Consider the following 14,188-nt stretch of genomic DNA (forward strand, 5'->3'; position numbering starts at 1 on the left):
TGAGGCAGAAGAATGGCGTGAACCTGGGAGGCGGAGCTTGCAGTGAGCCAAAACCGTGCCACTGCACCCCAGCCTGGGCGACAGAGCAAGACTCCGTCTCCAAAAAAAAAAAAAAAAAAAGAATTTTATGGGACTAAGCTTTTAATTAAGATTTAATTTAATTAAAATATTGTAACATACATGTGCAAAAGCCTTTTCTTCTATCACCAAAGCATTACCTCCAAAATGTAGCATAGGTGTGTTATTTCTATAGATGTCTGGAGAATATACATTAATATAAAATGCTAATGGAGATTTAAGTTAGTCTTTGACCTCTGGAAACACGATTTTATTTTGATTGCAAAAAAAATAAATTGGTTAATTCAGAGAAATACTTCATATGTCTCTACCTCATTAGTAGAGAGGGTAGTGAGAGCTTGGCAGGTGGAATGTTTTAATTTTAAAAATTTCAGATATAGAAGGAAAATATTTAACTAGATGAAACATCTGGAGACATCTGTCATTTCAATGATACTACTAAGTCCTAGAGGAAGATTTGGTGGTATCATTGAAATAACAGATGTTTCCAGAATGCTTCCCGTTTTCATTCCTATTGGTCAAGAGTCAAGTGAAATTGTGTCATTTATCTTTATATACAGTCTGTATATTCCTTTTGTGGTAAAATTTCCAGTATATTTTTATTATAACCATTCTTAGAAATTGACAGAAAGAGTTAATAACTATCCCCCCAAAAGCAGAAAAGTATTTATTCACATACATTATATTTTATCTTTTTCTGTTCATTTAGAATTTAGAGAAAAATAATATTTTTGTAGAAATAGCTAAATTTTTGTGTAATTTTGTTTAAAAACGAGTGATACTACCTCCCAAGTGTCAAGGCTTAAACTGTAGTTTGTCTGTTTCAGCACACATATTAATTACTTCAAACTAAGAATAGATTTTACATTGTTGGTCTATGATAAGAAAGCTTTAACTTCAAAGAATGCCAAAACGGTGGCAGGGAATGGTGGTGGGGCTACAAGATTCACACTTGAAGATATCCTGGCCGGGCGCAGTGGTTCACGTCTGTAATCCCAGCACTTTGGGAGGCTGAAGTGAGCAGATCACTTGAGCTCAAGAGTTCGAGACCAGCCTGGGCAACATGGTGAAACCTTGTCTCTACAAAAAATTAGCCAGGTGTGGTGGTGTGCACCTGTGGTCCCAGCTACCCAGGAGGCTAAGGTGGGAGGATCACCTGAGCCGGGGAGGTGGAGTTTGCAGTGAACCATGATTGTGCCACCGCACTCCAGCATGAGTAACAGTCTCTTATTTAAAAAAAAAAAAAGAGAGAGAGAGAGAAAGAAAATATAATGTTCTTCACTTTATCAGCTGGCAGGTCAGTTTACTGTTTTCAATACATATTACTTGGTGTTAACTAACCCTTGCAAATTAGTGTCATAAGCAGTGGATGGAGGGACAAGGTTCCCTGGAATGCCTTCACCCTCAGAAAACACAAAAGTTATGTGAAGAGCTGATGAGGATTTTTATATGTTTGTTTGTTGTTTTATTTGTGTTAGAGAAAATGCAGTAGGATAATGTGAAAACTGCTTTGACCAAAAGAGAACATCAGCCGTCTGTGGTGGTTCATGTCTGTAATCTCATCACTTTGGGAGGCTCAGGCAGGAGGATTGCTTGAGCCTGGGAGGTCAAGGCTGCACTGAGCCGAGATCACGCCACTGCACTCCAGCCTGGGTGACAGAGCGAGACTCTGTCTAAAATAAAAAAAAAAATCCATCAGTGACTTACTTTTTCTTTATTCAGTGCCATCTCCACGTCCAGACAATTCTTTCCATGAAAATAATGTGTCAACTAGAGTTTCTTCTCTACCATCAGAGAGCAGTTCTGGAACCAACCACTCAAAAAGACAACCAGCATTCGATCCATGGTGAGCATTTTGGTTTGTTTTTACTCTTCCTTTTTTTAATTGTAGATTCAAGAGTTGAAATAAATTCTGGATGAGCTTTTTAGTGTCCTTTCTCCTGCTAGGCCTTTTTTTCTCTAGATAAATTATTGAATAAGGAAAATGTGATTTTTCATTATTGGTAACTTTTTTCCAGTTTGGCATTTATATTAAATATCATGTAAAGGAAAAAAAATCTCCTGGATTATTAAATACATGATACGCTTTCCACTGTGTTGTTCTGATATGAATGATGACTTTTGTGGTCTCCTTTTGTTGACATTGAGCCAGGTACACTTTGCTTAGCATTTGATGTGCATCATCTCAGTCAGTTCTCATAGTCACACTGTGCTTCCATGCTAGCGGCAGGGACACTGAAGCTTGGAAAAGTCGAGGAACTGGCCCGGTGCTGGACAGCCAGTAACATGGAGAAGGGAGCCAGGGTTCAAACTTAAATGGGCTCTGACTCCAAAGCTCATGGTTGTTACCTCTGTGCTACCTGTCTGTCATTCAGGGTAAAAAGAAATAGGGGAACAGTCCTTTATGCTACCATAAAAGCATAATGGTAATGAAAGGCACAAATGATGTGGCAACTTTTCTTATTCTTTTATCTTTTTTGTGTCGTATCTAATAAATATTTAGGGAGAGAATTACAGTTTTATCAAGATCCATTAGCAAATCTGTCTGAGGAGTAAGGACTTTAAGAAAAATAATAATGTAGACTTCTTCTCAACTACCCTGAAAGACTGCCCAGGTTCTCTACCAAGAGCATAAAATGGGACATCACTGTAAGACACTGGATTTGGAATAAGACCAGTCTGTCAGAGAGTCCCTCTCTGGTGTTTGTTGCCAGAAGTAACAGAAGGGCCTTATGTCAGTACTCCTGACTCCATGTGATGTCACAATTTGGACCCTGTTGATAAAGTTACATCAAGGTTTCAGTGTTATTGTGCCCTATAGTGAAAATTACTTAATTATTCTTAAAACGATATAAAAATGACTTCTTAAAAAGCTATAAATACACTTTTGCTGTATAAGCACAATTTACATCCATTGCCTATTTATAAAATGACAGTCTTAACGTTCGTGACTAAGAGTTTAGACTCTGGAAATAGGATATCTTGGTTGATGGCAACTTGTCTATCAATCAGAGGACTGTGTCTATTTGTCTCTTGGTTTCCTCATGTGTAAAATAGGGCTAAGAATGGCACCTCCGCCATAGGGTTCATGTGATAATTAAATGAGGCAATGCATTAAAAGCACCTAGAATAATGCCTGGCTCCGTAAGCATTCATTAATGTTAGTGACTGCAGTTACTATCGTTGTCATCTAACTTCAACATCAGGTGTTTCCCCTCCATTTTGATGATAAACTTTGGTGTTCTTTCTCCATGTGACTGTTTTAAGCTCCCTAGTATATAGAAAAGATCTGCGAATTAACGTGAGAACACAGGTATAACTTCTTTACTTACCAGTGTTGACCATTTTCTGGTGTGGCTTTGATAAGTCATGACAAAATTGTCTAAATGGTGAGAATACAGAAGTACAGAAGGAATTGGGTTCTCTTGATTATTACATAATGAAGTGGTGATGATTTAAAAGAGTAACAATTACAGATTACCTTAGTCCTGTGAAAATTAGGTCAGATCAAAATTAAATCCAAATTTGGGATAGACAGTGTTAGTAATGTATTGTTTCTGTCTTTTGATAATCAGTTTAAGTAGAACTTGTTTTACGCGTGTATATATATGTACAGAAACCTAAAAAGAGTTGTTTTAAAAAGAATGAGAGGCTCAATTGGTATGTTGAACTTTAGTTGAGTCTTCATAAGGTCATCCTTATTCTAGTATTGCTGTTATGAGACTTGAGAGTTCCAGAATTGCCAGTGATGAACTGGCTCTATTCTTTTGTTTCTGTTAACTCTTCGTGATAATGCTGCTATGACGTATTTCCTTCCTTCATCGCATCTCACTTAGTCTGTCATTAGTTCAACTTGACTCATCTTGATTTTTTTTCTTGAACAAGCTCTCGAATTGGTTCATCAGATTCTTCATATTTGAGAGAAATGCACATTTGGTAACTTACAAAAAACATCAAAGAGCCTTGTTATGGTAATATAGTGAATTGCTATTCTTTGTTGCGAGGGGATGGAGACAGGGTCTGGCTCTGTTGCCCAGGCTGTAATGCGGTGGTGCAATCTTGGCTAACTGCAACCTCTGCTTCCTGGGCTCAAGCTATCCTCCTACCTCAGCCTCCTGAGTAGCCCAGACTGTGGGTACATGCCACCATGCCTGGCTAATTTTTGTATCTTTTGTAAACATGGGGTCTCACTATGCTGCCCAGGCTGGACTCCAACTCCTGAGCTCAAGTGACTGGCTGCCTCAGCCTCCCAAAGTCCTGGGATTACAGGCATGAGCCACTGTGCCTGGCTGTGAATTGCTATTCCTAAATAATCTCTTACCTAAGGTCAGTCTGTTTTTCCTTGGTAGTAGTACTTCAGATTTACTTCAGGAAGAGAATATTTGTACAGTGTACCCCTTTCTTGCAACGGAAAAGTCAAGCTACTATGTTATATTTTAAAGCAATAAATAGATATCGCAGTATGATATCCAGAGCTGTTATTCTGGCCATCTCACTTATGTAGAACCCACTTAAGAATCAGGAGATAGCCAAAATATCTCAGAACAAGCAAAATAGAGTTAATATGGTGGGATTAATCATCTTTACTGATAGGATAACACCCCCAACCTCATTTGGAGTCTGTTCTTCATTTATGCTCAGTTCTAGCAGGCAGCACTGAGGTTGTCAGGGCAAGAAATAGTTCAAGGTAATACTACAGTGTGCAGAGGGAAAAGGATCCAAGCAATAGCTATGGAGAGAAGCAGGTGGGAAAATCATACATATCATAGATCTCTATGGAGTGTGTGTTTATAAAACAGGCAGCTTCACTTTGCTTTGAAAGACAAAATGTATAAATATGTTTAGAAAGACTGCTGTCAATTGGGTTAAAAATTGATGTTTAAAGAGTAAACCAAATTACTTAGAAATCCCACTAGTTGGCCAGGCACGGTGGCTCACTCCTGTAATCCCAGCACTTAGGGAGGCCAAGGTGGGCGGATCACCTGAGGTCGGGAGTTCGAGACCAGCTTGACCAACATGGAAAAACCCCGTCTCTACTAAAAATACAAAAATTAGCTGGGCGTGGTGGCGCATGCTGGTAATCCCAGCTACTTGGGAGGCTGAGGCAGGAGAATCATTTGAACCCAGGAGGTGGAGGTTGCGGTGAGCCGACATTACGCCATTGCACTCCAGCCTGGGCAACAAGAGCGAAACTCCGTCTTAAAAAAAAAAAAAGAAAGAAAGAAATCCCACTAGTTAAATGAAGAATTGCTGTAACTTGCATAATTCCAGCCTTCTTTTTCTCGTAAGGTTATGAATATATTGATATCCATTAGTGCTTGTCATCATAACTTTCAGAGTTACTCCCGTAGAATTATTCACTGACTCTCTCTTCTCACACATTAGCTAACCACGCTCATCACATCGCCAGGGGAGGGGGGGTGGCAGAGAAAGTGTCACAGAGTAATGCTCCTCACCGCTTCAGCTCACCTTCCATGCTGCTCTCAGAGGGATTATACTGAAGTCCCATAAGCCTGACCATGATGCCCCCCCGCCCCATTCCCTAGCTGTCAAACCTGTCCCCTACCCCCGACAAGAGTCTTTGAGCAGCTTGAGTGAGATCAGATTCGTTCTTTTATTTTTCTCTGTTTCTTCAACACCTAACACAGGGCCTGACATGTATAAAGTACTCGCTGAATGTTGGTTGAGTGATTCATTGGATTTTAATTCCTTCCTTTCTTTAGGTGAATCTTTGGAATTGTGTCTCCTCTTGGACCCTTATGGAAATAGCTGTCATGTTAGATAACGTTAGAGTCCCATGCCTGTGTGCCTGCTTACCACTTGTCTCATTGCCCTCCTCCCGTACTGTTTTGGTCCCAACTGCTGCTCTGGAGAAGGTGCCAGGTGACTGGATGAATAGTCCTTCTCAAAGCTTCTGTCTCTGAGATTGATGTGAACCCCCTATTTACCCTTCTTTTGTGCTGCTCCTCTTTACCCCACTCAGCACGAAGCTGCTGTCTTCCAGGTGGAATCACAGGGGCCAGAATGCGCAAATGAGGGAAATGACCAACCACACGCTTACCCATATGGCTCAGTTCCAGCTGTCAATGTATAACTCATTCTCCATTCCTTTATACAACACAGCTTTTCAAGTGCCTTTGTTCCAGCCAGCCTCTTTCCATCTGTCTCTGAGTCACTCTGTCAGCCTTTTCTCCCTTCCCTTTCTGTGTTAATTCTTTGGGTATGTATGTTTCTGCATAGCTTCTCCCTTGTTTTGTTTTTCCTCTCTGACATCCTTCTTTCTGTCTTTGGTGATGCAAACACACGCTTTGCTCCTAGTTTTCACCCACCAGTTCAAGGGTAATTTATTTCTTTTTTTCATTTGGCCTCTGGGATCTTTCTCTGCCTGGATCTTTGAAAATGTCCCAATCACTCCTCTATCCCCACCTGGGCTGTGGTTTATCCAGTGCCTCTTGAAAAGCCCCTGCAGAGGGTCTTTGGCCCATCTTCCCTGTGTCCTGGGGACCCAACGATGCAACATGCAAACTGCAAACATTGAGCTTTCCTTTTATTACCCTCCCCTTCTCACTTTCATCTTATTCACTGTTTCATCCTGCATAGATTCTCCTCTTACCATGCAAGATCCTACTTCCTCCTAGGACTGGTGTCTCAAGCCTTCATTTCCTCTTGTGCCAGCATTAACATTCTTACAGTAATGCCCATTCACATTCTGAGATGGCAGTCATGATGAATATGTCTTCCTTAAAGGATTTGCTAGATTGGCAGAAAGCACTTTTACCCTCAACACACCTGTGGTATTTTGTGAGACTTTCATTCTGCTTGGTAAAAACTTCTACCCATTAATCTGAATATTCTGTTGTGCTTCTAGGTTGTGTTTTTGCAGATAGTATTGTGGAATGACATAGCTATTTCATAAACGTATAATTCTTTAACCTCTAGAAGTTACAGAACGTTAAAAATAGTATTGCCATTTCTACTAGATGCTCTCTGAGGCTCCTTTCCATCCAGAGTCATGCTTTTGTGATTCCAGAAAACCCCACTCTTCTGCAGTGTTCCTTACCAATGGCAAGTGACTGAATGCTGTGTCTTGGAGTTTAGCTTACGACAGTCTATCTTTAAGCCCCATGCAAGAGGGTTTCATCTCCTTAATTGCAAAAGAACTTGTCACAAGAAACTTTTACCAAATTCCCAGGGCCTAGGCCCAGTCTGTCATTGGGTTTAGAATGTTTTTCGCAACAGTACAACACTACATTTAAAGACTCTTTTGGCTGGCCGTGGTGGCTCACACCTGTAATTCCAGCACTTTGGGAGGCTGAGGTGGGCAGATCACTTGAGGTCAGGAGTTCGAGACCAGCCTGGGTAACATGGTAAAACCCTGTCTCTACTGAAAGTAAAAAAATTATCCAGGCCTGGTGGTGCATGCCTATAATTTCAGCTACTTGGGAGGCTGAGGCAGGAGAATCACTTGAACCCGGTAGGTGGAGGTTGCAGTGAGCCAAAATCGCACCATTTTACTCCAGCCTGGGCAACAGAGCAAGACACTGTCTCAAAAATAAATAAATAAAAATAAAGACTCTTAACTTTTCAACACTTACCCATTTCATCATGTCTGAAGTTTTCTGGCTTTCAAAATTATAAATGTATCATTCTGAGTTCAGAATACCTGGTGGTGTCAGTGGTATCAAGCTTAATGTCAGTATTTTCAGTTAGAAGCTTTTTTCCCTCTCGTGAAAGCCTTTTTTTTTTTTTTTTTTTTTTTTTTTAAAAGAAACAGGGTCTTGCCGTGTTGCCCACACTGGTCTAAAACTCCTGACCTCAAGCGATCCTGCCCCAGCCTCCCAAAGTGCTAGGATTACAGGTGTGAGCCACTGCACCTGTCCCTACATTTTTTTCTTAACTATTTTTATTTAGTTTTAATAAATAGATAAAAGGTTTAATAAGTAGGATATTTCCAGTTTCTGGCAAATTTTTACTTTTGTTCAAGATGTTTTTATAGCCGTATTGATCTTTATGTTCAGTATCTTGACAAGTCGCTAATAATAAACTTGTCGAGCTGGTTTTTAAAAGGTAAATAGAAAAATGAAGGTAGGTGTTGAAAATGTTTTGCTCTTTCCCTTGTAGAGTTACAGAAAAGCCATCCTTTAAGCTGTGTACTTTTCATAATCTCAAACTCTGAGGTCTTCAACAGCATGGAAATGGTCTTGCAGCAACAGTTACAGGTCATATAATGCTCAAATTGCTCTTTTGAGTGAGCCTGTGCCAGAGGATAATCACTAACCATGGTTGATTAAATTTAGTTCCTCCTGTGCTTTTTTAGAGGCTCTTTACCTAAGTGTTTGATTCTTCCCGGCTATAGGAACCTAGTGTCATGCATTTTCAGTCCTTATTATATTTGTCACAATGGCAAGAAAATGATTGAAAAATCAATATGATAAAAATGTCTTCTCATTTAGGAAAAGTCCTGAAAATATTAGTCATTCAGAGCAACTCAAGGAAAAAGAGAAGCAAGGATTTTTCAGGTCAATGAAAAAGAAAAAGAAGAAATCTCAAACAGTAAGTGGATGACCAGTTTCTATATATAATAACATGTTTCTGCATTATTCAATGGATACTTTACACTTTGCACTTGGCAATCAAAGTTGATTGTTTTCTTATTGAGACTTGACATTTATGCACTGTATTATGTCTCTTTCTGAAATTCTTTACAACTATCCTCTCAACAGAGCCTTTTCTACATTCAACAGAATCTCCAGGAATAGAAGAAATTTAATTTGGATGACAGAGAACACTTTAAGCCCTTCTCAATATACTTCTTATCTATGTGGGCTTATATTAATGTAAAAACTTTGAAGACACAGGATTTGTTTCTCTCTGGGGATTTAAAGATATGCATAAACTTAGGAAATGGGTTTTGGTTTACTTTTAAATGTTGAAATTTGTAAATAACCATCATTCCTTATTCTCTCCTGGCTGGTTACAGAATTCCTACGTTGACAGGTGTGTTTCTGAGTTATATAGTCACAAAGATCGTATCTGGGATTTTAGGGCTTGCGTTAGAAGGAAAATATGTTTGCCTTTTGATCGCGCTGTGGGTTGGAATGCACCTTATCTCCTGGGAGCCCTTTGCCTGAACAAAGAGCTGGCTCCATGGGACCGTTCACATCACTTCACTGAACCACCCAAGCAAGGATCCTGCTGGTTTAGTGACATGAGAATCTTGGGGAAACCCGGCCTGTAGGACAGCAGCAGGAGTAGTTCTTCCCCTAGATGAGGCTGCATCCCCCTTTTCTTTATGACAACTTCAAGGCTAAACAAGGTAGAGTTAGCCGTTTTCATTTATTTATTTATTTTAGAGACAGGGTCTCACTCTGTTGCCCAGGCTGGAATGCAGTGGCGTGATCTCAGCTCCCTGCAACCTCTACCTCCTGGGCTCAAGTGATCTCCCACCTCAGCCTCCCAAATAACTGGGTGCACGCCATCACACCCAGCTAATTTTTTGTATTTCTTGTAGAGACAGGGTTTCACCATGTTGCCCAGGTTGGTCTCGAACTCCTGAGCTCAAGCAATCTGCCCACTTAGGCCTCCCAAAGTGCTAGGCATGAGCCACTGTGCCTGGCCTAGTTAGCCATTTTGAATGGTTTTGGTTCTAGTTTTACTTCATACGTAATTTATTCTTATTTATTTGAAGAGGAAAAAGACACAATCAAAATGGCCTGTTCAGATGGATTTCACTGATTTCATCTATAAGTTTAGTAGATTAGACCCAGTGTTTCTGAGGCCCTTTCTATTATGAAAATTATAGAATTATGACTCAATGGGAAGTAGATTAGGTAGATGTTCATAGCAATGTGTATAAATAACCTGAAGTAAGCATTTTTATCTCACAGATGTTCTAGAAATGTTAACAAATACCTTCCTAGATAATCTTTCTAGATCATTCTTTCACTTGCTTGCTTGTTAAATTTATGTATTTACTTATAAAATAAATATGAGTTCATTATAGAAAATTTGAGAAAAAGAAAAAGATCGTTTTGAATCTTAATACCCTACCACAACTAGTATTAGGATTTTGGTATATTTTCCTCCAGCTGTTTAGCCTATGCATATGTTTGTGGAAAGAAGGTGGGGTTTTTTTTTGGTTTGTTTTTTAAGTTTTAAATTAGAGCAATCCTTTTAGTACGATTTTGTATTCTGGCTTTTAACAGTTTATCTATCTATATCTACATGCACAGAATATGTATGTTACTACAAATACTTTATTATCTTCAATCCTAATGGCTGCATAATATTTCTGAAGTAGTCATTAAAAAAACTGCCCATATTTTTAACTGAAGCTTACTTTTAAAGTGTCAAATCAAAATGCCACTCAATCAGATACTACTATATTTGTTACTTAGACTGGGTGAACAAATAGACCTGATTTAACATAGGAATACTTAAAATGTTTAAAGTGTTAATAAAACTTTTATCATTGTCTGTAGAACATGTTTCTCTATCATGGGCGTTAAACTTTGGCTACCTCCTGACCACTGTTATTTTTATTTTGTGGTTTTTGTTCTAAACCACAGGTCTCCTGGCATTGTGGGGTGATTAAGTGGTAGAAAGTAGGAAAGATTAAGGAATTGAAGGTGTTTTTGTATATAGATTTAGATTTTGATGTTTACTGTAGAGCAACATTAAACCTAAAGTCCCTGGCTCACTGTGGCACAAGTAGAGTATACATGTTGACTGACTTTATTATTCAGAATTTAGTTAAATTTTAGATATTTTAGTAATATAGATTAGAGTAAAAAGAAAATAACCATTCTCTAACATCCTCTCGACTTAAACTTTTTATTAGGTTTTCATAAGTTTCCTTTTTGATATTAAAGTAAATGTAGAATATCTCTGCGTAGGCCATAATGCCTTAAGCTTTACCAACCCAAAAGTTGTTTGTACCTCTGCATCTTTTAATTAAATGAAAAATAAAATTTAAGGGCTTTGGGATTTCCAAAGAGCGCTCAGTACAGCCTTCCAAACCTCAGAGTCCTACGCCTGACATTGGGTTAACTCTGCCTACTTTGAATGAGCATTTAAACTGTTAATTGTTTTTCACTTTCTAGAACTCAGCAAAAAGAAACTACATAGAATAAGCTTCAAAAGATTTAAGGCATTGTGGCCTTTGCATAAGATTCCAAAAGAATGAAAATCTGATGCCCAGTGTACATAGAGACGCATGACATGTTAAAGCTGAGGTGGATCCTAAATCTAGTTGAATTTTTTTATTCACTGGTATAGGAACTGAGCCCAAGCAAGTCGTGGGCTTGCTTCAAAGCCCAAAAATCACATAATCAACTGGGAGAACCAGAACTGCGTTCTCCTAAATACCAAGTCCAGGCTCAATTTATACCATGGACCCGCCTCTGTGGGGAGCCTCTAGGAGCTCTCCTCTGGCCTCTTCAGCGATGCAAGTTAAACTCTTCCTCGGGGTTCCTGTCATTGGAACAAGAAAATTTGTGGGATGTTTTACTCAAATCCCTTTTTACATATACCCTTAAAAGATTACCTAAATACTTGAATACCTTCATAGACATTCTAGTTCTCTGACAATTGAGATATCCAAAACAGGGAAAAGTGGTGCCAAAAAAAAATAATTCTGTATTGTAAAGGTGCCTGCTTCGACTCAAGCAAATCTGGAAGGTGCCTTGGGAAATCTGGCTTTGGTTACATATCCAGAGTTACATAAGTCCTCAGAGCATATGGTGACTTTGCCAACTTGGTAATTGTATCCTAGTTAGTTAGTATCTCAACTTGTGATGATGCTTCCATTTAAATATTGAAATTTCTGTTTCTTCTCTTTGAAAACCAGTATCTGAATTGTGCTAGATGTTTTCCATTGGGTAAATATTTCTAGAAGTACAGAACAAGGCCTCTTACTCAACATTAGTATCCCACCACAGTGATCAATACCTCTTCCTAGTGATGTTTTCAGGCTTAAAAGTTGACCAAATTCGAAAGGGTTTCCAGTATGTTGGGATTTTTTTTCTCCTAATAGGCGAATTACATGGTAGATTTTTTACTTGCTGAAGTCCTCTCTAGCAATTAGGAGAAGATTGAAGTTTATCAGTAGCTCTTTAACACAGTTCTTTATAACCATATTTCTGATAGTAAGTAAAAATTATTTAACGTTTTATAAGCTTAATGTGAGTAGGTGTGTCTAGGTCTCTTGGCATTCCTACTAGAGGTATTGATCATGATCTCACATTATATACTTAGAAGAAGTTTGTGCTTGTCTTGAATTTGCATTATTGACATCTTCACATCCAGGTGAGAATTGGCACAGAACCTCTATAGATGCACAGCACCAAGATTCTTTCAGTGACTGTTAATATTTAGCAATTTGAGGGCTTCCAAGGGCTAGTAGTTTCAATAAGAGCACTTTTTTTTTTTTTGCAATTAGTTTATTTGTATCTTATATTGCAGACAGATTCCACCAACGGGGAGAATCCAAGCATCAAGAAATCCCTCTTTCCTCTTTTTAATTCAAAGAATCATTTAAAGCATAGTTCTTCTTTGAAAAAGCTTCCTGTAGTCACTCCACCCATGGTACCCGTTTTTATGTATGGTAGCCCTGAAAACTGCTCCAGTAAACTTGTTTTACTGATGACAACAGCATGTCTTATTTTCATGAGGTCATATTCTCTTTATGCTAGTTAAGTACGTGAGCCAGTTCCGTAAATTCACTGAGATATAAATTCATTGCCATTCTTCTGAATCAGTTAAGAAAGTTGAAGCACAAAGTCTATTAAGCAAACAAACTAGTGAAAGGCTAGTTTGTCATGTCTGATTAGCCAGTTATGGGCAGATAACATTTATAAAAGCCTGTATTTTATGTAAGGAATTCTATTAACATTTACAGTTAACAAATGTCTTTGCATTTGACTGACAGAGTTTGTTAACACTTGATTGGCAATTTGTCTTTTTGAAGCCAAGTTGAATTGACCAAATTGAATGAGCTAACAGGCTCCATGAAAAAACAGCTTGTTTCCTTGTCTGGCTTGAGCTTTTGCTGGTCAGTTTAAAACCAGGGCTTTTGCTTGGCATTTGACATTACTCTTCTGTGTTCACCAAAACTGGTGAATAGAGCAATTGCATTCATCTGGAATTTGTGGCACAGATTTCCAGCATTTCTCTAGTACATAATGATAGATCCAGATATATCAGACAGTGGTTTGGGAATATGATCCAAACCATACTTTCTCACTTTGCTATCCTTGAAAGCCTACCAGACTTCTTTGGCACTACCATATACAGTGTTTGGATCATTTTCCCAGCAGGAAAAAATTTCTGTTTTATTGAACTGGTTCATAACCTAACTGCAATATGGAATGAGGATACGACAGCAATTCCTGGTACAGCCCAATTTAACTGCTCTCTCTTACAGCGACTAAAACTAACAGCATGGGAATGCTTTAAGGGTTGAGGTTTAACAAAGCTGCATGACATCTGCCAATTTTTCCTAATGCAGGGAAAATTATTAAGAGGGCAGAAGAATTTAACTAGCATCACTTGCATTGTGAACATTGGGAGAGATTGGGGTTCTTTTTTTACTGGGTTATTTGAGTTTTGGTTTGGTTTGCTTTTTAGTTTGGTTCTCCTCTTGGGTGTGGTTGCATATCTTAATTAGGCTTATCAGTGTGCTTATTGAATGCTTGTCCATATTTTGCTCTAGGTACCCAATTCTGACAGCCCTGATCTTCTGACGTTGCAGAAATCCATTCATTCTGCTAGCACTCCAAGCAGCAGACCAAAGGAGTGGCGCCCCGAGAAGATCTCAGATCTGCAGACCCAAGTGAGTGGATCCTGCACCACTGCTAGACTCTCCAACTCTCCAGTAACTGTCCTGAGGAGCGGGGAGGGCATGGTAGAGAAAACTTAGCCTCTCAGTGTTACAGTAAGGCTGAGCACCTCCTCAAAATAGACCCTCAGTTATAGCCAGATGCATCTTGTCAGCCAGGATGAATCTTGCTTCAGTGACCCATGTTCTACTGGGAAAGATGCAAGCTTCCGTTAGCCTTCACCTAGCTGGAGGCAATTGAAGATGTAGTCCCAGCCCATAAATACAGCCCAG

General features: G+C 39.0%; 1 protein-coding gene across 1 annotated transcript in view; it reads left to right on the forward strand.

Annotated features, from left to right (window-relative positions):
• The window catches only part of CDKL5 (cyclin dependent kinase like 5), a 227,369-nt gene that overhangs the window by 185,034 nt on the left and 28,147 nt on the right, over positions 1-14,188 (forward strand). The window contains exons 15-17 of the mRNA XM_004063871.5: positions 1,801-1,924; positions 8,532-8,631; positions 13,790-13,909. Of these exons, the coding sequence (XP_004063919.2) occupies positions 1,801-1,924; positions 8,532-8,631; positions 13,790-13,909 (344 nt within the window). The remainder of the gene's footprint in view (positions 1-1,800; positions 1,925-8,531; positions 8,632-13,789; positions 13,910-14,188) is intronic.

Source organism: Gorilla gorilla, chromosome X, assembly GCF_029281585.2.
Source record: "Gorilla gorilla gorilla isolate KB3781 chromosome X, NHGRI_mGorGor1-v2.1_pri, whole genome shotgun sequence".
In the NCBI taxonomy this organism is placed as follows: Eukaryota; Metazoa; Chordata; class Mammalia; order Primates; family Hominidae; genus Gorilla; species Gorilla gorilla.